The 23,752-nt window shown below is 45.5% G+C and overlaps 2 protein-coding genes and 1 long non-coding RNA gene across 13 annotated transcripts in view; 2 read left to right on the top strand and 1 right to left on the bottom strand.

The window, feature by feature from the left end:
• The window catches only part of FZD3 (frizzled class receptor 3), a 66,635-nt gene extending 59,315 nt beyond the window's left edge, over positions 1 to 7,320 (bottom strand). For 5 of the 8 annotated variants that reach the window (XR_010357851.1, XR_010357850.1, XR_010357852.1 and 2 more), the window contains exons 1-2: positions 7,203 to 7,320; positions 1,677 to 2,144 (exon numbers count right to left, since the gene is read on the bottom strand). Coding sequence is in view for 4 of the 8 variants with exons in the window: in XM_064411542.1 (XP_064267612.1) it covers positions 1,677 to 1,883 (207 nt within the window). In the remaining 4 variants the exon portion in view is untranslated. Of the gene's footprint in view, positions 1 to 563; positions 625 to 680; positions 748 to 1,276; positions 1,431 to 1,676; positions 2,145 to 7,202 lie in introns of those variants that run through there. The other 3 variants (XM_064411544.1, XM_064411545.1, XM_064411546.1) reach the window with 3 other exon arrangements.
• Positions 1,289 to 1,822, top strand: LOC135295804 (uncharacterized). The gene is made up of 2 exons (XR_010357861.1): positions 1,289 to 1,376; positions 1,651 to 1,822. It is a non-coding gene; the product is annotated as an uncharacterized LOC135295804 (long non-coding RNA).
• A 216-nt stretch (positions 7,321 to 7,536) lies between the features above and the next one.
• The window catches only part of FBXO16 (F-box protein 16), a 48,619-nt gene continuing 32,403 nt past the window's right edge, over positions 7,537 to 23,752 (top strand). For all 4 annotated transcript variants that reach the window (XM_064411531.1, XM_064411529.1, XM_064411530.1 and 1 more), the window contains exons 1-3: positions 7,537 to 7,628; positions 15,243 to 15,357; positions 22,582 to 22,617. In XM_064411531.1, the coding sequence (XP_064267601.1) occupies positions 15,268 to 15,357; positions 22,582 to 22,617 (126 nt within the window). In that variant the 5' untranslated portion in view covers positions 7,537 to 7,628; positions 15,243 to 15,267. The remainder of the gene's footprint in view (positions 7,629 to 15,242; positions 15,358 to 22,581; positions 22,618 to 23,752) is intronic.

The raw sequence follows: 23,752 nt of genomic DNA, 5'->3' as shown, positions 1-23,752 counted from the left end.
GTCATGGTGGTTGAGCATGAAGGTGGGGTTGGAAATAGGTAATAAATAAATAAATATATAGGTAAATAAATAGGTATACCTATTTATTTAATACCTATAAATACCGATTTATTTAATACCTATAAATATAGGTAAATAAATAAATAGGTAATAAATAAATAAATATGGATTGATGAAGAAATCAGGTTTACCTCCATGGCCAGAGCTGCTGTTTGCACCAATATTAATACAAATAAATATGGATTGATGAAGAAATCATAAATTTTACCTCCATGGCCAGAGCTGCTGTTTGCTGGTCATAGTGGTTGGGCATGAAGATGGGGTTGGAAATAGGTAATAAATAAATAAATATATAGGTAAATAAATAGGTATACCTATTTATTTAATACCTATAAATACCGATTTATTTAATACCTATAAATATAGGTAAATAAATAAATAGGTAATAAATAAATAAATATGGATTGATGAAGAATTCAGGTTTACCTCCATGGCCAGAGCTGCTGTTTGCATCAATATTAACACAAATAAATACAGATTTATGAAGAAATGATAAATTTTACCTCCATGGCCATGGCTGCTGTTTGCTGGTCGTAGTGGTTGGGCATAAAGGTGGGGTTGGAAATACAAATAAATCAATACAAATAAACACAGATTGATGAAGAAATGATAAATTTTACCTCCATGGCCATGGCTGCTGTTTGCTGGTCGTAGTGGTTGAGCAGGTTGGCCATGAAGGTGGGGTTGGAAATACAAATAAATCAATACAAATAAATATGGATTGATGAAGGAATCAGGTTTACCTCCATGTCCAGAGCTGCTGTTTGTATCAATATTAACCCAAATAAATACAGATTGATGAAGAAATGATAAATTTTACCTCCATGGCCAGAGCTGCTGTTTGCTGGTCATAGTGGTTGGGCATGAAGGTGGTGTTGGAAATATGGAATAAATCAATATTAATTAAAATAAATACGGATTTGTGAAGAAATCAGGTTTACCTCCATGGCCAGAGCTGCTGTTTGCATCAATATTAATACAAATAAATATGGATTTATGAAGAAATCATAAATTTTACCTCCATGGCCAGAGCTGCTGTTTGCTGGATAAATCAATATTAATTAAAATAAATATGGATTTATTAAGAAATCAGGTTTACCTCCATGGCCAGAGCTGCTGTTTGCTGGTCGTAGTGGTTGGCCATGAAGGTGGGGTTGGAAATACAAATAAATCAATACAAATAAATACAGATTGATGAAGAAATGATAAATTTTACCTCCATGGCCATGGCTGCTGTTTGCTGGTCGTAGTGGTTGAGCAGGTTGGGCATGAAGGTGGGGTTGGAAATACAAATAAATCAATACAAATAAATACAGGTTTATGAAGAAATCATAAATTTTACCTCCATGGCCAGAGCTGCTGTTTGTATCAACATTAATACAAATAAATATGGATTGATGAAGAAATCAGGTTTACCTCCATGGCCAGAGCTGCTGTTTGCTGGTCGTAGTGGTTGAGCAGGTTGGGCATGAAGGTGGGGTTGGAAATACAAATAAATCAATACAAATAAATATGGATTGATGAAGAAATCAGGTTTACCTCCATGGCCAGAGCTGCTGTTTGCATCAATATAAATACAAATAAACACAGATTGATGAAGAAATGATAAATTTTACCTCCATGGCCATGGCTGCTGTTTGCTGGTCGTAGTGGTTGAGCAGGTTGGGCATGAAGGTGCTGTTGTAGGGCAGGTCCTGGCACATCCTGAGCACGATGGGCTCGCAGGAGAAGAGGCTGTGCCCCGCTGCGGGGCCCCCCCAGAGCCCCAAAAGCCACAGGGAGCACAGTGCCCACCCCACAGCCATGCTGCCAGCCCAGCACATCTTCCAGCTCCTCGTGGATCCCCGATTTCCTTCACCAAAACATTCCCTGGTTTTGCTGGTGGTTCCTCCCAGCTGGAAGAGTTTCTGTGCTCAACATCCTCGGCTCGATCCAGGCAGGTCCCAGGAGAAATCTTCTTTTTTTTTAATCCACTCTCAGGAATTAAATGTTGGGATTTCAACCACATTCCCACACTGTGGAGCCCATGGTGACAGCGCAGCGCTCCAGGGGCTTCCTGCTTTTTGTTTGTTTTCCTGGAAAACCTGGAGCACAAAACACAACAGAGAGAAGCCACTGAGAAACCTGGAAATCCGTGAAAATATTAAAATATTTTACCTCAGCTCCTAAGCTGGCAGACAAACTGCTTCAAGTTCTCCTACGAGGTCCTTCTGTGAGTGATAATTCTGATTTTTTTTTTTAATTTCTGGAGCAGATTAATGGAAGGAAAGCTCCCAAAAATGGTGAACATCCAGATGGGGACAGGATATTTTTAGAAAAGCCCACACTTCCAGCCTGGCCCCACTGAAACCAGGCTGGCTGTGACTCACTGCCACCGATAGCATCTCGTTCCCTGAGTGCTGAGGAATAATTATCAAACAAAAACACAAATCCAGCCACCAGCACCACCACGGCCACAAGTCCCAGCTCGCCACCTCCCCGCCTTTCACAGGGAGGTTTGGCCAGCTGGGCTCAAATGTGGCATTTTCATCTTTTAATCTGCTTTTTTTTGTTGTTGTTGTTGTTGTTCCAAACCCATTTTAATTGCACACAGCCCCAACACTACAAAATAAAGTCAATTTTTAACAATAATTTTGTCTTGTAATGGTAAAATTTGCAAAATCCAGACTCCAAGCAGCTGCTTTAAAGTGAATTGTTGTTAAAGAAGTAACAGAAATTTAGAAAACCCCAAGCACAGATCTGAACAGGTTCCCAACCTTGAGAAAACAGAGTTTTTCCTCAGAAAAAGTTTTTCCTTCCTGCCTGCAGTGAGAGATAGGAAGGATTTAATTACCAGACACGTGCTGTTATTCCCATTTTTATTTACACAGGCCCATCTCATGGTCAGAAAAATTAAGGTTTTAAACCCTCAGTGCAGTTTGTGGGTTGCACTGGATAATCTCGAGATGTTCCTTCCAACCTAAACAATTCTGGGTTTTTCTGTGAGAGGGGAAAAGGGTTTGGCAGGAGCTTTCTGGAGACAGGCTGGTTAAAACCAAACATGCAAAGAGGTGGTGGGGGAAAAAAAAAAAGAGCAAGCTGCTAAAGAAAACCACGTTAAATTCAGTTTCTTGACAGCTTTGCTTTCACAGGCTGCTTCTCCCTCTCAGTGGCTGAAATGAGGGGAAAAATAGAAACAGGAGAAGCTCCAGAGCCAGGAAAAACAAACCAGGAGCCAAAAAAAAAAAGGAAAAAAAGAACTACCTACACACGATGACATGAACTTGAAAAGTCGTGTCCTTCTGATGGAAAAAATGGAATTTTTCAGGTTGAGTTTTCAGTAATTTGGGGGCTCTGGGAAGGAACAAGGAGCTGAGCTGGCCCCACCTGCCAGGGAGCACATCAGGAGCCACAGGAAACCAATTCCTGCTCGGTTTTGTGAAGTTCCCTGGCAGAAAATGTGGAAATAAATGGTCCCTTCCAACCCAAAGCAGCCCGTGACCCCACGTTGGACAAGGTGCTGAAATCCCCCTGGGATCCATTCCCTTGGGTTTAACATTTTAGTAACAGTTCCCCCCCAAAAAAAAAAACAAAAAAAAGTTTTTTGAGTTTCTTGGCATCTCCAGAACCCTGAATTCACAATTTTTCTTTTGTTTCTCCTAAATTCACTCCAAAGGATTTTATTCCCCAGTTTGAGTGAGGTCACCTCCCAGAGTGGATGAGCAAGGGATTTTTCTTTTTCCTCTTTCTTTTTTCTCTTTCTTTTTCCTCTTTCTTTTTCCTCTTTCTTTTTTCTCTTTCTTTTTCCTCTTTCTTTTTCCTCTTTCTTTTTCCTCTTTCTTTTTCCTCTTTCTTTTTCCTCTTTTTCCTCTTTCATTTTCCTCTTTCTTTTTCCTCTTTTTCCTCTTTCTTTTTCCTCTTTCTTTTTTCTCTTTCTTTTTCCTCTTTCTTTTTCCTCTTTCTTTTTTCTCTTTCTTTTTCCTCTTTCTTTTTCCTCTTTTTCCTCTTTCTTTTTCCTCTTTCTTTTTGCTCTTTCTTTTTCCTCTTTCTTTTTTCTCTTTCTTTTTTCTCTTTCTTTTTCCTCTTTCTTTTTTCTCTTTTTTCTTTTTTCTGTAATTGAGGTGTAATGGCAGCGATCTGTAAAAAAACCTGCCCAAAAAACCTTCAGGAGCAACCTAAGAGGAGCTGTGCTCACACCACTTAGAGGCTGCACCACAAAAATTGGGCCAATCCAGGTCAGGATGTGGAGTTTTGGGAAAAAGTCCAAGAATGCTCCATGGAAATCATATGAATGATTTCTCTGACACAGAAAACAGCAGCATCCAGCTCTCCTCTGCCTCCCCCACAGCCTCAAGCTGAAGAAAACTCGCAAAAATAAAGATTCAATGAACCACAAAACAAAAAAAAAGCAGAAAAAATTTCCTATTTAAATAATTGAGTAGCATAAATAAAATTAAGACTGTATTTTTAGGAGGAGGGAAACCACACCAAAATGGACAACCCGGCCCTGGGAAAACTGCAATGATTTTGTGTGAAATGAGGCAAAAAGAGGAGGATTCCATTGCGAAAGGAGCCCGTGGAGGATGCATTAATTGGTGCAGACAGACGGGAGCTGTAAGGAGCAGCCCTCAGTGTCAGGAGAGCTCCTCACCACAGATCCAGTTGGTGCACTCTTTGTTCAGCCCCTGCGAGGAGGTTTTGTGGTTGTTTTGGTGTGTGCAGAAAAACAAAACACTCTCGGTGACACGGGGGGTGAAAGGAGGAGGGGAGGCCTCTCCTCCCACCGCAAGAAAACGCAGCTTGTTCCTGTGGTTGTGGATTTTTACATTCTTTATCAGCAGGAGAAGCCTATCCAATTCTTGCTGCTTCAGCTTGTGCCTGTGGTTGTGGATTTTTACATTCTTTATCAGCAGGAGAAGCCCATCCAATTCTTGCTGCTTCAGCTTGTTCCTGTGGTTGTGGATTTTTACATTCTTTATCAGCAGGAGAAGCCCATCCAATTCTTGCTGCTTCAACTGTCTTAATTAAGACATGCACGGACAATTATCACAACCAGTGAAAATCATGAGGAGAAAGGGTTGATTCCCACAAGGAGTTATTTTTTTTTTCAAATACTAAATATCAAAGTGCCTCGGGGAGCAATGAGAAAAAAGAAAAAACTCATCGGGCTTTAGAATGAAAGGATGGGATTAATTCCCAGTTATCTATCCCAGGGAAATGGGGAGTTAAATCAAGAAACCAGACTCCTCCTGGAGGAGAGGAAAATGTCCTCTCAGCCATTCCCCACCCAACTCTGACCCTGAGAAAGGAGAGGAACTCATTCATTGCACTTCCCCAGCCACAAAAGGAGAATAAATTATTCTCCCAGCTCCATTCTAATGAATTACTCAGAGGGAAGGAAACTCCAGCGCTGCTCCACTCCTGCACCACGCCGTAATCCCCCACATCCCCCACTTCAATTAGGAGCAAAGAGGGAGGATGGAAGGCAGAAACAACCCAGTCATTTTCCCGTGATTGTCACGGAATCGTGGAATGGTTTGGCTCGGAGGGGGCTGTAAAGCCCATCTAACCCGCACCTTGGGCAGGGATGGAGGGACAGGTCTGTCCCCTCTCTCCGCGAGTCCCCATTCCATGGGAAGGGCCTGGAGAGGGAAATGCTGCAGCTCCCCGGCAGGGGAAGCAGCCAGGCTGCCGGAAAGGCGCAAGGAACAAGTGCAGCGGCGGCACCAGCATCCAGCATCCCTCCCTCCATCGCTGCACGGCCGAGGGATCCGGGGAGCGCCCGCACCGCGTGCCCGGGGGATCCGGGGAGCGCACGGACAGAGTGCCCGGGGGATCCGGGGAGCGCACGGACAGAGTGCCCGGGGGATCCGGGGAGCGCACGGACAGAGTGCCCGGGGGATCCGGGGAGCGCACGGACAGAGTGCCCGGGGGATCCGGGGAGCGCACGGACAGAGTGCCCGGGGGATCCGGGGAGCGCACGGACAGAGTGCCCGGGGGATCCGGGGAGCGCACGGACAGAGCCCGAGCCCTCAGTGAGGGGAGGCTCCGGCTCCTCCGAGCCCTCAGAGAGGGGCGGTGAGGCTCCAACACCACCGAGCCCTCAGTGAGGGGCGGTGAGGAACCGGCATCCCCGAGCCCTCAGCGACGGGCGGTGAGGCTCCGGCATCCCCGAGCCCTTGTGAGGGGCAGTTGAGGCACCGGCATCCCCGAGCCCTCAGCAAAAGGCGGTGAGGCTCCGGCTCCCCTGAGCCCTCAGCACAGGGCATTGAGGAACCGGAATCCGAGCCCTCAGCGAGGGGCGGTGAGCTCCGGCATCCCCCGAGCCCTCAGCGAGGGGCATTGTGGCTCTGACAATCCCCGAGCCCTCAGCGGAGAGCATTGAGGCACCCGTATCCCCGAGCCCTCAGCGAGGGGCGGTGAGGCTGCGGCTCCCCCCAGCCCTCAGCAAAGGGCGGTGAGGGACCGGCACACCCGAGCCCTCAGCGGAAGGCATTGAGGCTCCGGCATCCCCCGAGCCCTCAGCGAGGAGCACTGAGGCTCCGGCACCTTCAAGGCCTCAGCGAGGGGCGGTGAGGCACCCGCATCCCCCGAGCCCTCATTGAGGGGCGGTGAGGCTCCGGCTCCCGCGAGCCCTCAGCGAGGGGCGGTGAGGAACCGGCACAACCGAGCCCTTGTGAGGGGCAATTGAGGCTCCAGCATCCCCGAGCCCTCCAGCAAAGGGCGGTGAGGCTCCGGCACACCCGAGCCCTCATTGAGGGGCGGTGAGGCTGCGGCTCCCCCGAGCCCTCAGCAAAGGGCGGTGAGGCTCCGGCACACCCGAGCCCTTGTGAGGGGCAATTGAGGCACCCGCATCCCCTCCCCGGGGCCGCTGTGCCGCACTACGGCACGGGGAGCCCGGGCCAGCATCCCCGCCCTCACGGGGAGCGGATCCGGCCCGTTCCCGGCGCTCAGGGCCGCCATCCCCCCGTGCTCCGCCCGCCCGCCGAGCGCAGCACCCGCATCCCCACGCTGCGCTGCCGGCCGCAGGGCGCTGGGCGGCCGCCCCGCTGCACGGCCGCCGAGCCCCGCGGCCGCCCGTCCCCGGGGCGGGCAGGAGGAGCCCCGGAGGGCGGGCAGGAGGAGCCCCGGAGGGCGGCGCGGCCCCGCCGTGTCCCCGTTACCTGCGCGGCTCCCGCCGCCCTCACGCTCCCGCGCGCTCCCCTCGGCTGGCGGCGGCGGCGGCGGCGGCGGCAGCGCCCGGCCACGCCCCACGCGCGACCACGCCCCACGCGCCATCGCGCCCCGCCCACTCCCCGCCGCCCAGCCAATCAGAGCGCGCCGGGCTGGTTGCTAGGTAGATCGGAACCCCCGGCCGCTCTAACCCCGCCGGGGGGCTCCGATTGGCTGGCGCCCCCCGGGGTTGCCATGGAGACGGGATGCGGACGGGCGGGGGGGAAGAGGCGGGAGCTGATTGGCTGGCGCCGCCCCCCCCAGCGTTGCCATAGCGACGGGATGCGGACGGGGAGGAGGAGGAAGAGAAGGAAGAGGAGGGAGAGGAGGGAGAGGAGGGAGAGGAGGAGGCGGCGTCCGCAGGCGGGAGGAGGAAGGTGAGGGGACACGGGGGCACCGGGAATGGCTGAGGGAGCTGGGGAAGGGGCTCAGCCCCGAGCAAAGGAGGTTTAAATTTAAAAATTTCATTTTTAAACCGTTTTCAAATCCCAGCTCGTGCTGGAGCCAGGGGAGGCGCTCCCAGTGGTTTCCAAGTGAAATTCTCCCGCTCTTAGAACCATTCCCATCTCCTGCCCTGTGAACCTTCGTGTTTCCTTCACACCCAAATTTCTGGGATCCTCCCATCCCAACTCTGACCCTTTCCTGGGAACTCTGGCCATTTTTCTCTTTTAACCCCGTACAAACTCACAAAACTTGATTTTTTTTCCCCCCAAATCTCTTTCGCTTTATATCTTTATTTATATTTACCACACCTGCCACCCGCCCCTACATTTCCTTTTAATAATTTTTTTTTACAATGAAAATACAATTTTTAATGACAATGAAATGCCATTTACAGTGAAAATTTTTAATTTTTGGCACTGCGTTTCAATATTTTTTCCTCCCTGTGCGACAAAACCTTTCCCTGGTGTCGGATCCCTACCAGGCTCCCCTCCTGCCCCCGGCTCCTGGAATGTTTTGGGATCCGAATTTCCAACAAGGAGCTGCAGCAATCCCTGGAGTTTTATTTTGGGCAGCCAGCCCAAAAATGAGGAATTTTGCAGAAGAAAAGGGAAGATTTGGCTGAGCAGGCTCTGATCCCGGCCCTGGCCAGAATTCCTGCTGCTTTTCCATGGAAAAAGGGGGAGCTGGGTGGTTTTTAGGTCCCTTCCATGGAGGAGCTCCTGAGGGAGCAGCGAGCCCCGGCTTTGAGGAATTCCAGAAAATATTCCAAAATCCGGATAATCCCGGCAGCTTGGGGCTTTTGCAGCGTTATGGAATGATGATGGAATTACGGAATTGTGGAATTGTGGAATTGTGGAATTGTGGAATTGTGGAATGATGGAAATATGGAATTATGGAATGATGGAATGATTGAATTATGGAATGATGGAATGATTGAATTATGGAATGATGGAATGATGGAATTGTGGAATTGTGGAATGATGGAATGATGGAGTGATGGAATGATGGAATTATGGAATGATTGAATGATGGAATTATGGAATGATGGAATTGTGGAATTGTGGAATTGTGGAATTATGGAATGATGGAATGATCGAATTATGGAATTATGGATTTATGCAATGATGGAATTGTGGAATTATGGAATGATGGAATTGTGGAATTATGGAATGATGGAATGATGGAATGATGGAATGATTGAATTATGGAATGATTGAATTATGGAATTATGGAATGATGGAATGATTGAATTATGGAAATATGGAATTATGGAATGATGGAATGATGGAATGATGGAATGATGGAATGATGGAGTGATGGAATGATTGAATTATGGAATGATGGAATTATGGAATGATGGAATGATGGAATGATGGAATTATGGAATTATGGAATTATTGAATTGTGGAATGATGGAATGATGGAATGATGGAATTATGGAATGATGAAATGATGGAATTATGGAATTATGGAATGATGGAATGATGGAATGACGGAATGATGGAAATATGGAATTATGGAATGATGGAATTATGGAATGACGGAATGATGGAATGATGAAATTATGGAATGACGGAATGACGGAATGATGGAAATATGGAATTATGGAATGATGGAATTATGGAATGACGGAATGATGGAATGATGAAATTATGGAATGACGGAATGATGGAATGATGGAATGATGGAATGATGGAATGATGGAATTATGGAAATAATGGAAATATGGAATGATGGAATGATGGAATGATGGAATTATGGAAATATGGAATGATGGAATGATGGAATGGTGGAATGATGGCATGACGGAAATATGGAATGATGGAATGATGGAATGATGGAATTATGGAATTATGGAATGGTGGCATTATGGAATTATGGAAATATGGAATGATGGAATGATGGAATGAGGGAATGACGGAATGTGATTTCTCCCAGACCACCCCGATCATCAAATCCAATTCCCGGCCCTGCTCAGACCCCCCAGAATTCCCCCCCGAGCATCCCCGGCAGCTCTGGCAGCCTGGGGAATGTCGCCCTTCCCTGGGAAGGAGCTTTCCCTGAATCCCCCTGCTCCAGCCTTGCCCGGCTCCTGCAGCTCCTGGGGGGAGAAGAGACCCAGGCCTGCCCCCCCGTGCCCACGGGGATTTCACACGGAATTTCCTGGATCGGAGCTTTCAGATTGTTCCCAGATCCTGAATTTGCACACGGACTTCTCCCAGATCCCGAGGTTTCAGATTTTCCCCAGATCCTGAATTTGCACACGGACTTCTCCCAGATCCCGAGGTCTCAGATTTTTCCCAGATCCTGAGGTTTCAGATAGAATTTCCCAAATCCTGAAGTTTCACACAGACTTTTGTTAGATCCTAGTGTCAGAATTTTCCCAGATCCTGAAGTTTCTGACAGAATTTTCCCAGATCCTAAACTTTCAGACTCTTCCCAAATCCCAAAGTATCAGATTTTCCCAGTTCCTGAACTTTCACACGGATTTTTCCCAAATCCTGAGGTTTCAGACAGATTTTTCCCAAATCCTGAACTTTCACACAGACTTTTCCCAAATCCTGAACTTTCAGACTTTTCCCAAATCCTGAAGTTTCAGATTTTTCCCAGATCCTGGATTTTCACACAGATTTTTCCCAGATCCTGAAGTCAGACTCTTCCCATTTCTCATTCTTCTCAGATCCTGAACTTTCAGACTTTTCCCAAATCCCAAAGTGTCAGATTTTCCCAGTTCCTGAATTTTCACACAGATTTTTCCCAGATCCTGAGGTTTCAGACAAACTTTTCCCAAATCCTGAACTTTCAGACATTTCCCAGATCCTGAGGTTTCAGATTTTTCCCAAATCCTGAAGTTTCTCATTGTTCCCAAATCTTGAAGTTTCACACAGACTTTTCCCAGATCCTGAGGTTTCAGACTTTGCTCTAATCCTGAACTTTCAGACTTTTCCCAAATCCTGAACTTTCAGATTTTTCCCAGATCCTGGATTTTCACACAGATTTTTCCCAGATCCTGAAGTTTCAGACTTTTCCCGAATCCCAAAGTATCAGATTTTCCCAGTTCCTGAACTTTCACACAGATTTTTCCCAGATCCTGAACTTTCAGACTCTTCCCAAATCCTGAACTTTTTCATTTTTCCCAATTCTGAACTTTCACAGAGACTTTTCCCAGATCCTGAATTGTCAGACTTTGCTCTAATCCTGAACTTTCAGACTTTTCCCAGATCCTGGATTTTCACACAGACTTTTCCCAGATCCTGAACTTTCAGACAGAATTTCCCAGATCCTGAAGTTTCACACAGATTGTTCCCAGATCCTAGTTTCAGAATTTTCCCAGATCCTGAATTTTCAGACAGACTTTTTCCAGATCCCAAGGTTTACAGACTTCCCCCAGATCCTGAAGTTTCAGACATTATGGAAATCCTGAAGTTTCACACAGATTTTTCCCAGATCCTGAATTTTCAGATTTTCCCCAGTTCCAGAAGTTTCACATTTTTCCCAAATCCTGAACTTTCAGACAGACTTTTCCCAAATCCAGAAGTTCCAGATAGAATTTTCCCAGGTCCTGAAGTTTCAGAGAGATTTTTCCTGAATCCTGAGCTTTCAGACAGATTTTTCCCAGATCCCAAGGTTTACAGACTTTTCCCAAATTCTGAAATTTCAGACAGACTTTTCCCAGATCCTGAAGTTTACCGATTTTTCTCAGATCCTGAACTTTCAGACTTTTCCCAAATCCTGAAGTATCAGATTTTCCCAGTTCCTGAACTTTCACACAGATTTTTCCCAGATCCTGACATTTCAGACTCTTCCCATATCCTGAAGTTTCTCATTTTTCTCAGGTCCTGAACTTTCAGACAAATTTTTCCCAGATCCTGAATTTTCAGAGTCTTTCCAAATCCTGAACTTTCACACAGACTTTTCCCAGATCCTGAAGTTTCAGACTTTTCCCAAATCTGAACTTTGACAGACTTTTCCCAATACCTGAATTTTCAGACAAACTTTTCCCAAATCCCGATCTTTCACACAGATTTTTCCCAAATCCTGAATTTTCACACAGACATTTCCCAGATCCTGAAGTTCTAGACAGAATTTTCCCAGGTCCTGAAGTTTCAGACAGATTTTTCCTGAATCCTGAACTTTCAGACAGATTTTTCCCAGATCCTGAACTTCCTGACTTTTCCCAAATCCTGAACTTTCAGATTTTTCCCAAATCCTGAACTTCCACACAGACTTTCCCCAAATCCTGAATTTTCACATTTTTTCCCAAATCCTGAACTTGCACACAAACTTCTCCCAAATCCTGAACTGTCAGACAGACCTTTCCCAAATCCTGAACTTTCACGCAGACTTTTCCCAGATCCTGAACTTTCAGATAGACTTTTCCCAAATTCTGAAGGCTTCAGACTTTTCCCAGATCCTGATTTTTTCCCCCAAATCCTGAACTTCCACACAAACTTTTCCCAGATCCTGAACTTTCACACAGACTTTTTCCAGATCCTGAAGTTTCAGATTTTTCCCAAATCCTGATCTTTCAGACATATTTTTCCCAGATCCTGAACTTCCACACAAACTTTTCCCAAATCCTGAATTTTTTTTCCCAAATCCTGAACTTCCACACAAACTTTTCCCAAATCCTGAATTTTTTTTCCCAAATCCTGAACTTCCACACAAACTTTTCCCAAATCCTGAATTTTTTTTCCCAAATCCTGAACTTCCACACAACCTTTTCCCAAATCCTGAATTATTTTTTTTTCCCCCAAATCCTGAACTTCCACACAACCTTTTCCCAAATCCTGAATTTTTTTTCCCCCCAAATCCTGAACTTCCACACAAACTTTTCCCAAATCCTGAATTTTTTTTTCCCAAATCCTGAACTTCCACACAAACTTTTCCCAAATCCTGAATTTTTTTTTCCCAAATCCTGAACTTCCACACAAACTTTTCCCAAATCCTGAAATTTTTTTTCCCAAATCCTGAACTTCCACACAAACTTTTCCCAAATCCTGAAATTTTTTTTCCCAAATCCTGAACTTCCACACAAACTTTTCCCAAATCCTGAATTTTTTTTTCCCAAATCCTGAACTTCCACACAAACTTTTCCCAAATCCTGAATTTTTTTTTCCCAAATCCTGAACTTCCACACAAACTTTTCCCAAATCCTGATTTTTTTCCCTCCAAATCCTGAACTTCCACACAACCTTTTCCCAAATCCTGATTTTTTTTTCCCCCAAATCCTGAACTTCCACACAACCTTTTCCCAAATCCTAAAGCCTCAGCAGCTGCTTTGGGAATGTGGCTGTCCCAGCCCCAGGATCCCAAATCCCTGAGGAAATCCCTGGCACAGCACCTTGGGCCAGAGCTGTCCCTAAAAAATGTGACAAACGTCCAAATCTGTCCCTAAAAATGTGACAAACGTCCAAATCTGTCCCTAAAAATGTGACAAACAGGACGCGGCTGCCCGGACCTGGTTTTTTTGTTTGGTTTTTTTTGGCAGTTCTGAGCTGTTTCTGTTCCCTGGGCACTGAAATTGCAGGGAAAAAACCAAAAACGAGGCAGGGAATGATCCCAAATCCAGCCCAAAATCCTCCTGCTCGCTTGCACGAGGATGTGAAACCTCGCTGAGCTTTCCCATGGAAATGAAGGATTGGCTCAGGGATAACGTTCATGTTTCTTCCATGAAATCATTGAATTCCTTGTTAAAAGTCTATTTTTTCCCATAAAAATGAAGAAATGGCTCAGGGATAACGCCCATCTTTTTTCCATTGGATTCCTTGTTAAAATATTATAATTTTTCCATGCAAATGAAGAAATGGCTCAGGGATAAGGCCCATCGTTGTTCCATTGGATTCCTCGTTAAAATTCAAATTTTTTTCCATGAAAATGAAGGAATGACCCAGGGATAACGTTCATATTTCTTCCAAGAAATCATTGAATTCCTCGTTTAAATTCTTATTTTTTACACAAGAATGAAGGAATGGCGCAGGAATAACGCCCATCTTTGTTCCATCTAATTCCTCATTAAAATTCTAATTTTTCCATGAAAATAAAGGAATGGCTCAGGAATAACGTTCACATTTCTTCCATGAAATCATTGAATTCCTTGCTAAAATTCTCTTTTTTCCACAAGAATGAAGGAATGGCTCAGGGATAACGCCCATCTTTGTTCCATTGAATTCCTTGTTAAAATATTATCATTTTTCCATAAAAATGAAGGAATGCCACAGGGATAACGTTCATGTTTCTTCCATGAAATCATTGAATTCCTTGTTAAAATTCCAATTTTTTCCATGAAAATTAAGGAATGGCACAGGGATAATGTTCATTTTTTTTCCATTAAATCACTGAATTCATTGTTTAAATTCAATTTTTTCCCATGAAAAAGAAGGAATGGCTCAGGGATAACGCCCATCTTTCTTCCATTGAATTCCTCGTTAAAATTCTATTTTTTCCATGAAAATAAAGGAATGGCACAGGAATAATGTTCATGTTTCTTCCACAAAATCATTGAATTCCTTGTTTAAATTCTATTTTTTCCCATGCAAATGAAGGAATGGCTCAGGGATGACATTCACATTTCTTCCATAAAATCATCGAATTCCTTGATAAAATTCAAATTTTTTCCACAAAAATGAAGGAATGGCTCAGGGATAACGCCCATCTTTGTTCCATTAAATTCCTTGTTAAAATATTATCATTTTTCCATAAAAATGAAGGAATGCCACAGGGATAACGTTCATGTTTCTTCCATGAAATCATTGAATTCCTTGTTAAAATTCCAATTTTTTCATGCAAATGAAGGAATGGCTCAGGGATGACATTCACATTTCTTCCATGAAATCATTGAATTCCTTGATAAAATTCAAATTTTTTCCACAAAAATGAAGGAATGGCACAGGGATAAGGCCCATCTTTGTTCCATTGGATTCATTATTTAAATTCTAATTTTTTCTATGCAAATGAAGAATGGCACAGTGATAGCACCCACCTTTGTTCCCTTGGATTCCTTGTTTAAATTCTATTTTTTCCCATGAAAATGAAGGAATGGCTCAGGGATAACGCCCATCTTTCTTCCATTGAATTCCTTGTTAAAATTATAATTTTTCCATGCAAATGAAGGAATGGCACAGGGATAACATTCATATTTCTGCCAAGAAATCATTTAATTCCTTATTTAAATTCTAATTTTTCCCATGAAAACAAAGGAATGGCACAGGGATAACGCCCATCTTTGTTTCCATTGAATTCCTCATTAAAATTCTAATTTTTCCATGGAAATAAAGGAATGGCACAGGGATAACGTTCACATTTCTTCCATAAAATCATTGAATTCCTTGATAAAATTCAAATTTTTTCCACGAATATGAAGGAATGGCACAGGGATAAAACCCATCTTTGTTCCATTGGATTCATTATTTAAATTCTAATTTTTTCCATGAAAATGAAGGAATGGCGCAGGGATAACGCCCACCTTTGTTCCATTGGATCCCTCACTAAAATTCCATTTTAAGGGAATTTAGAGCAAATTCACCTTTTCCTTTTTCCGTTTCCAGGCTCCGTTGAAGGAGGATCCCCCCCATGGCCTTTGCTCCCCCCAAATTCCCGGCTGGCTCCCAGCCCCGCCTGAGCTCCTGGACCCCCCTCAACCACCGGCTCATCAACGACAAGGCAAGTTCCCAAAAATCCCTGAAATTCCCCAAATTCAGGGAATCACAAAGCCCTGAAATCCCCCAAATTCAGGAAATCACAAAGCCCTGAAATTCCCCCAAATTCAGGGAATCACAAATCCCTGAAATCCCCCAAAATTCAGGGAATCACAAAGCCCTGAAATCCCCCAAATTCAGGAAATCACAAAGCCCTGAATTTCCCCAAATTCAGGGAATCACAAACCCCTGAAATTCCCCAAAATTCGGGAAATCATGGAATTCCTGAAATTCCCCAAAATTCGGGAAATCATGGAATCCCTGAAATTCCCCAAAATTCAGGAAATCATGGAATTCCTGAAATTCCCCAAAATTCAGGGAATCACAGAATTCCTGAAATTCCCCCAAATTCAGGGAATCACAAATCCCTGAAATTCCCCAAATTCAGGGAATCACAAAGCCCTGAAATTCCCCAAAATTCGGGAAATCATGGAATTCCTGAAATTCCCCAAAATTCGGGAAATCATGGAATCCCTGAAATTCCCCAAAATTCAGGAAATCATGGAATTCCTGAAATTCCCCAAAATTCAGGGAATCACAGAATTCCTGAAATTCCCCCAAATTCAGGGAATCACAAATTCCTGAAATTCCCCAAAATTCGGGAAATCATGGAATTCCTGAAATTCCCCCAAATTCAGGGAATCACAAATCCCTGAAATTCCCCAAAATTCGGGAAATCATGGAATTCCTGAAATTCCCCAAAATTCAGGGAATCACAAATCCCTGAAATTCCCCAAAATTCGGGAAATCATGGAATTCCTGAAATTCCCCAAAATTCAGGGAATCACAAATCCCTGAAATTCCCCCAAATTCAGGGAATCGCAAATCCCTGAAATACCCCCAAATTCAGGGAATCACGGAATTCCTGAAATTCCCCCAAATTCAGGGAAACACAGAATTCCTGAAATTCCCCCAAATTCAGGGAATCACAAATCCCTGAAATTCCCCAAAATTCGGGAAATCATGGAATTCCTGAAATTCCCCAAAATTCAGGGAATCACAAATCCCTGAAATTCCCCCAAATTCAGGGAATCACAAATCCCTGAAATTCCCCCAAATTCAGGAAATCTCGGAGTTCCTGAAATTCCCCAAAATTCAGGAAAACACAGAATTCCTGAAATTCACCCAAATTCAGGAAATCACGGAATTCCTGAAATTCCCCCAAATTCAATTTTTGTTTTCCCAGAAAAAAAATAAATTAAAAATTAAAAACTATTTGTGACGTTGAGAATCGGGAGATGTTCCTGAGGGATTTTAGGGAGGCAGAAGGTGCCGGTTTTGGGCAGAACGGGAATTTATGGATGGAATTTATGGATGGAATTTATGGATGGAATGGAATTTATGGAAGGAACGGGAATTTATGGATGGAATGGGAATTTATGGATGGAATGGAATTTATGGATGGAATGAGAATTTATGGATGGAATGTGAATTTATGGATGGAAGGAATGGGAATTTATGGAAGGAATGGGAATTTACGGACGGAATGTGAATTTATGGACGGAATGGGAATTTATGGATGGAAGGAATGGGAATTTATGGAAGGAATGGGAATTTACGGATGGAATGTGAATTTATGGACGGAATGGGAATTTATGGATGGAATGTGAATTTATGGATGGAAGGAATGTGAATTTATGGATGGAATGTGAATTTATGGATGGAAGGAATGTGAATTTATGGATGGAATGTGAATTTATGGATGGAAGGAACGGGAATTTATGGATGGAAGGGGTGGGAAAGCAGGGAGAGATGGGATGTGTGGGGAATGAACTGAACAGGGAGTGGTGGGACTCGGAGCTGGTCCAAGGTGGAAACGTCCAAATTCCACGGTTGGGAGCAGAGCTGGGGGTTTATGGTGCCCTAAATATGCTGCTTGACGGATTTTGGGTAATTCTGGGAGTGCTGCTTTGGTAGCTCCTGCAGATTTCCCTGGATTTTCAAACGTGGTAGGAATTCCAGAATGGTTTGGGTTGGGAGAAGCACAAATCCCACCTCGGTCCATGGGCAGGGACACTTCCACTGTCCCAGGCTGGCCTTGGACACTGCCAGGCATCCAGGGGCAGCCAAAACTTCTCTGGGAATTCTATTCCAGGAATTCCACAGCCAGGAATTCCTTCCCAAATCCCATCCATCCCTGCCCTCTAGCAGTGGGAGCCATTCCCTGTGTCCTGTCCCTCCATCCCTTGTCCCCAGTCCCTCTCCAGCTCTCCTGGAGCCCCTTTGGGCTCTGGAAGGGCTCTGAGCTCTCCCTGGATCCTTCTCTTCTCCAGGCGAACATTCCCAGCCCCTGGAAGGGGCTTCAAGGTCTCCCTGGATCTTTCTCCAGGTGAACATTCCCAGCTCCTGGAAGGGCTCTGAGGGTCCTTCTCCTCTCCAGGTGAACATTCCCATTTCCTGAAAGGGGATCCAAGATTTCCCTGGATCCTTCTCCTCTCCAGGTGAGCACCCAAAGCTCCTGGAAGCGCTCTGAGGATCCTTCTCCTCTCCAGCTGAACATTCCCAGCCCCTGGAAGGGCTCTGAGCTCTCCCTGGATCCCTCTCCTCTCCAGATGAACATTCCCAGCTCCTGGAAGGGCTCTGAGCTCTCCCTGGATCCCTCTCCTCTCCAGATGAACATTCCCAGCTCCTGGAAGGGCTCTGAGCTCTCCCTGGATCCCTCTCCTCTCCAGATGAACATTCCCAGCTCCTGGAAGGGCTCTGAGCTCTCCCTGGATCCTTCTCCTCTCCAGATGAACATTCCCAGCTCCTGGAAGGGCTCTGAGCTCTCCCTGGATCCCTCTCCTCTCCAGGGGAACATTCCCAGCTCCTGGAAGGGCTCTGAGCTCTCCCTGGATCCTTCTCCTCTCCAGCTGAACATTCCCAGCTCTCCCAGCCTGGATCCATGGGAATTCTTCTCTCCCGGACACGCAGCGATGGGAGGTGCCCCAAAAACTGAACTTCCCACCTCGTTAATTCATTAATTCCATTAATCCTGGAATCCTGCAGGGATTCAATCCCAACCCAGAGCAGCTGTGGCTGCCCCTGGATCCCTGGAAGTGTCCAAGGCCAGGCTGGAGCAACCCGGGATAACAAAAGGTGTCGGGGACGGAACTGGATGAGCTTTAAGGTCCCTTCCCACCCAAACCATTCCATGATTCCATGGTTGATTTTAAAGGCGGGATCGCCAGCAGGGACAGGCCAAAGTCAAGGAGGCAGAATCAGGAAATCCCAGAATCAGGAAATCCCAGATTCAGGAAATCCCAAATCAGGAAATCCCAAATCAGGAAATCCCAGATTCAGGAAATCCCAAATCGTTCACGCTCGCAAAACCAGGGATGAAATCCCAGCTACTCCAGGGTGAGGACGAAGCAAGGGCAGGACTGGAATTTGGGAGAGGATTTGGGCAGGAATTCAGGATTTGGGCAGGATTTGGGCAGGAATTCAGGATTTGGGCAGGAATTCAGGATTTGGGCAGGAATTCAGGCCTGAGGCAGAGGAGCCTCTCTCCAGTGGCACTTGGAGCGAAGGATGCAGGGATTTTCCAGCCACTTGAGCATCTTAAACCCCCTGAAGCCGTGGATGTGAGAGAGCAGATCCCAAAACCCTCCCGGAGCACTCCAAGGTGTAGCTCCGAGGCCTTGGAGCAGAGGACATGATCATCACACCAAACTGGGGCCGTTCTGTTGCTAATTAACGCTCCCAAGTGCCTGGAGAGGCAGAACTTCGGGAGAGCCTCGGCTCAGATGTGCCTCCAAGAACGCCGACGGCAAATCCGCGCCTGTCTTTGATCCAAGGCCATAAACAGCTCCCTCCTCCTGGAATCCTCCACCCCAAATCTCAGATCTCCGACTGCTCATCACCTCCCTGGGGCAAATCCTTTTTCCAAGTTCAGCTTGTTAGCTTCGTTGGGGGTTTTTTTGGGTTTTTTTCCCAACGTCCCTCACAAAATAAAACAAATAATAACTGCCAAGGCGCAAATAAAAGAAATGTCATTTCCCAGCCCTCAGCAGAGCCGCTCCTGCTGGTGTTGCGGTGTGTTTCTTACACGTTAGCCTGATTAAGTTGTAAATTGGTTATTTCTGTGTACCCCTTTAGTTGTAACGGTTCTGCCCTGGTTCTGCCTCTCCTTGATCAATAGTTTCTTTCCTCCCCGTTGCCATTGACAACAAATGTATCAGTTCCCCAGTCCCTCCCTGGTGCCCCATCCGTCACTCGTGGCCCATCCTTTCCGTCTAGAATCTTCCAGCCAGGGCATGGAGTGATTGGCTCAGGGGCCAGGGTCCCGCCCCACACCTTTCCCTATTGGTTTTCCCATTGTGCCTGTCTCTCTCTCTTCACCCCCACCCTCACGGTCATAGGCTGGAGACCAAACTCCGTGGCTGTACCCTCCCCTCTTTATGAGCTCGTGGCTGAGCCCAGGTCGGGGTTTTTGGCTGGAGTTTCCTCTGGAATGAATCCGACTGTACTACAGCTGGAGTCCGCCTGTTCCCTCCTGTTGGGTAGCAGCCTTTCCAGCGCGGATCCTCGGCCAGCCGCCGCTCCTGCCGGCAGAGGCAGAGCTGAGGAGAGCAACGAGGCTGGTGAGGGGCTTGGAAAACAAGCCCTACGAGGAACGTTTGAAGGAACTGGGGCTGTTTAGCCTGGAGAAGAGGAGGCTTAGAGGTGACCTTATTGCTCTCTACAACTTCCTGAAGGGAGGCTGTAGACAGGTGGGGGTCGGTCTCTTCCACCCGGCAGCACCTGACAGAACAAGAGGACAGTCTCAAGCTACGTCAGGGAAGGTATAGGTTAGATATTAGGAAAAAATTTTTCACTGAAAGAATAATAAAGCACTGGAATTGTCTTCCCAGTGAGGTGGTGGAATCACCATCTCTGGATGTGTGTAAAAAAAGACTGGACATGGCACTTGGTGCTATAGTCTAGTTGAGATGTTAGGGCATAGGTTGGACTTGATGATCTTAGAGGTCTCTTCCAACCTCATGATTCTGTGATTCTGTGATTCTGTGATTCTGTGATTCTGTGATTCTGTGATCTGCTGCAGCAGGCACCAGCACTGATCATGTCCTGCTCTGCAGGACCCACCTCCGCAGAACGTCAGAGTCTGGAGTTCACCGCGATCCCGTGTTTTCTGTTTAATCGCCGTTTTACGTGCCGGGCTTTTTGTCCCTTCTCTCTCTCTTTGATCTGTCTGCTGGAAAAATCACTTCCAGCGTTCCCTCGCTTCCCAGGTCACCATCCCGAGGTGGATTTGTGGTGGTGGGAGCCACGTGTTGGTGCTTCAGGATAAAGGTCAGCACGAGAAATCCTGCTCTGGATTTTGACACGGATCGTCCTCGTGGGAACAAAGGCTGCTCTCACCAGCCCCTTCCTGAAGGTTTTGCTGAGCTGGGATTGAATCCCTGCAGGATTCCAGGATTAGTGGAATTTCTGAAATAAAGAGGTGGGAAGTTCAGCTTTTGGGGCACCTCCCATCTCTGTGTGTCCAGGAGAGAAGAATTCCCGTGGAACCAGGCTGGGAGAGCTGGGGGTGTTCACTTGGAGAGGAGAAGGATCCAAGGAGAGCTCAGAGCCCTTCCAGGAGCTGGGAATGTTCACCTGGAGAAGAGAAGGATCCAGGGAGAGCTCAGAGCCCTTTCCAGGAGCTGGGAATGTTCACCTGGAGAAGGGAAGGACCCTGAGAGCCCTTCCAGGAGCTGGGAATGTTCACCTGGAGAGGAGAAGGATCCAGGGAGAGCTCAGAGCCCTTCCAGGAGCTGGGAATGTTCATCTGGAGAGGAGAAGGATCCAGGGAGAGCGCAGAGCCCTTCCAGGAGCTGGGAATGTTCACCTGGAGAAGAGAAGGATCCTCAGAGCCCTTCCAGGAGCTGGGAATGTTCACCTGGAGAAGAGAAGGATCCAGGGAGAGCTCAGAGCCCTTCCAGGAGCTGGGAATGTTCACCTGGAGAGCAGAAGGATCCAGGGAGAGCTCAGAGCCCTTCCAGGAGCTGGGAATGTTCACCTGGAGAGCAGAAGGATCCAGGGAGAGCCCAGAGCCTTTTCCAGCGCCCAAAGGGGCTCCAGGAGAGCTGGAGAGGGACTGGGGACAAGGGATGGAGGGACAGGACACAGGGAATGGCTTCCCACTGGAAAAGTGAGATTTAGATGGGATATTGGGCAGGAATTCCTGGCTGTGAGGGTGGGGACACCCTGAGATTTCCCAGAGAGCTCGTGGCCTCCTAATCCCTGGATATTTTGTGTTGGAGGGGACCTTAAAGCTCATCCAATTCCAACCCTGACACTTCCTGCTGTCCCAGGTTGCTCCAAGCCACATCCAGCCTGGCCTTGGACACTTCCAGGGATGTGGCGTCGGATCCAGGAGTTCCAGGAGTGAGGGGATGATAAATTCCCAACAGGATCCCCAAGGAACAGTCAAGGGAGGAGTGTAGGAGGCAGGAGAGGAATTCTGGGCCCATTTCTGGTCTCCTTGGTACAGGAAATACACGGATTTATGGAATAAATCCATGTAAAATATGGAAATATCCAAATAAATAAAAAAGGATTTATGGAATAAATCCATGTAAAATATGGAAATAGCCAAATAAATAAAAAAGGATTTATGGAATAAATCCATGTAAAATATGGAAATATCCAAATAAATAAAAATGGATTTACGGAATAAATCTATATAAAATATGGAAATATCCAAATAAATAAAAATGGATTTATGGAATAAATCCATGTAAAATATCCAAATAAATAAAAATGGATTTATGGAATAAATCCATGTAAAATATCCAAATAAATAAAAATGGATTTATGGAATAAATCTATATGAAATATGGAAATATCAAAATCAATAAAAATTGATTTACAGAATAAATCTATATAAAATATGGAAATATCCAAATCAATAAAAATGGATTCATGGAATAAATCCAGCACAGGGCCTCGGGAACGATTAAGGAAGTGGAGAACCTGATGTTTAAGGAGGTTCTGGAATCTCCATCCAATAAAATGCACAAAACTCATGGACACGCCTGAGCTACTCCTTTAGCTGATCCTCTCAGGGAGTTTGGATTAAAGGATCTCCATAATTTATTTCCAAAATCATCCATTCAGCGATTCTGTTGATATTTTGTGGATTGCTTTTCAAGCTGGATTTTTCTCAGCACGTACTGAGTCCCCTCTAAATACTCAATTTTCTTTTTTTTTTGTCTGTGTTTTATAGGTATTTGAAGAAAGAAGAGCCCTGCTTGGAAAATGGGTAAATTTTCTCTTTAAATAAACATTTGCTAGAGGCAGATTTTGGAAGTGATCAGGAGTTTCTCTCATGGGAATGTAAATTTTCTCCTCTTTGCAAAAAGGGATTCACTTTCTCTGATGTGACTGCTGTGCTTTTGAGGAGAGTAAAGCTATCAATTCCCTCAGTTCCCACATTCTGTAAGTTTTGAAGTTGGGAAATCACATTCCATCCTTGGAATGAGCTGAAATGACATAAAAAACCTGGGAAATGTCTGTGAATTCTTCAAAGGAGATGCTGGATGTTCACATGCTTCCAAGGCCTGCTGGAGGGTCTTTGAAATCTGTAATAAATGACATTTTATCTACCAAGTGCACACAGAGATTGGTTTGGGTTGGAACTGATGATTCTTTGTGCTTAATAAGTCACCCATGAATTTTTTTTTTTTGCATCTCAGATGGTCTTTACAGGCAAATATTTTGATTTTATGGATTACTTGTCTTGATAGGAAATAATTTTTTCCGTAATTTGTTGTGTGTTGGTAATAAGGAATTTCAGGGACACCAAGGAAATTAAATAATTTAATAATTAAATAATTATTAAATAAATTAATAATTTAAATAATTAAATGATTATTGTTCAAAACCCAGCTTTTAATGGGATAGGCAGCAAGTAGAAAACATAAAACCCATCAGCAGCAGATGTCGTAGGCAGGAACCATTGTCTTCTCGGTCCAGTGGTCGCTTGCAAAACTTGCTCCGGTCCCCACGCACCTCTTCCCGCACCCTACGGTGGGGATTTCAGTCTCGGTCCTTTTGGGAAGAAGAGGGGAGCTTTTCCATGTAGGGGTCGCATGTCTCAGTCCTTGAGGGAGAACCTTCTCCCATCTCAGTCCCTCTGTCACGGTGGTTGATGCACGGTGAGTGGAGGGTCCTTTTGTGGTGACCTCCTGACACGACCCGTCCCCAGGACGTGATTGGTGAAGTTTTTTCTCACTGATCTCAGGGTGCAAAAACCGACACGACAAGGGGGTTTGCAGTGAAATCAAAACAGAGATACTTTTATTGAGGAGCCACAGCAGAGATGCGTTAGAGAGAAGGGGAAGGAGAAAAGGGAAGGAATAAGGAAGAGAAGAGAGGAAAGGCAAGGAGGTGTACAG

The sequence above is a fragment of the Passer domesticus genome, chromosome 3 (assembly GCF_036417665.1).
Source record: "Passer domesticus isolate bPasDom1 chromosome 3, bPasDom1.hap1, whole genome shotgun sequence".
Classification (NCBI taxonomy): domain Eukaryota; kingdom Metazoa; phylum Chordata; class Aves; order Passeriformes; family Passeridae; genus Passer; species Passer domesticus.
The sequence above is the reverse complement of the archived record's forward strand: the minus strand, read 5'-3'. Positions and strand labels throughout refer to the sequence as shown.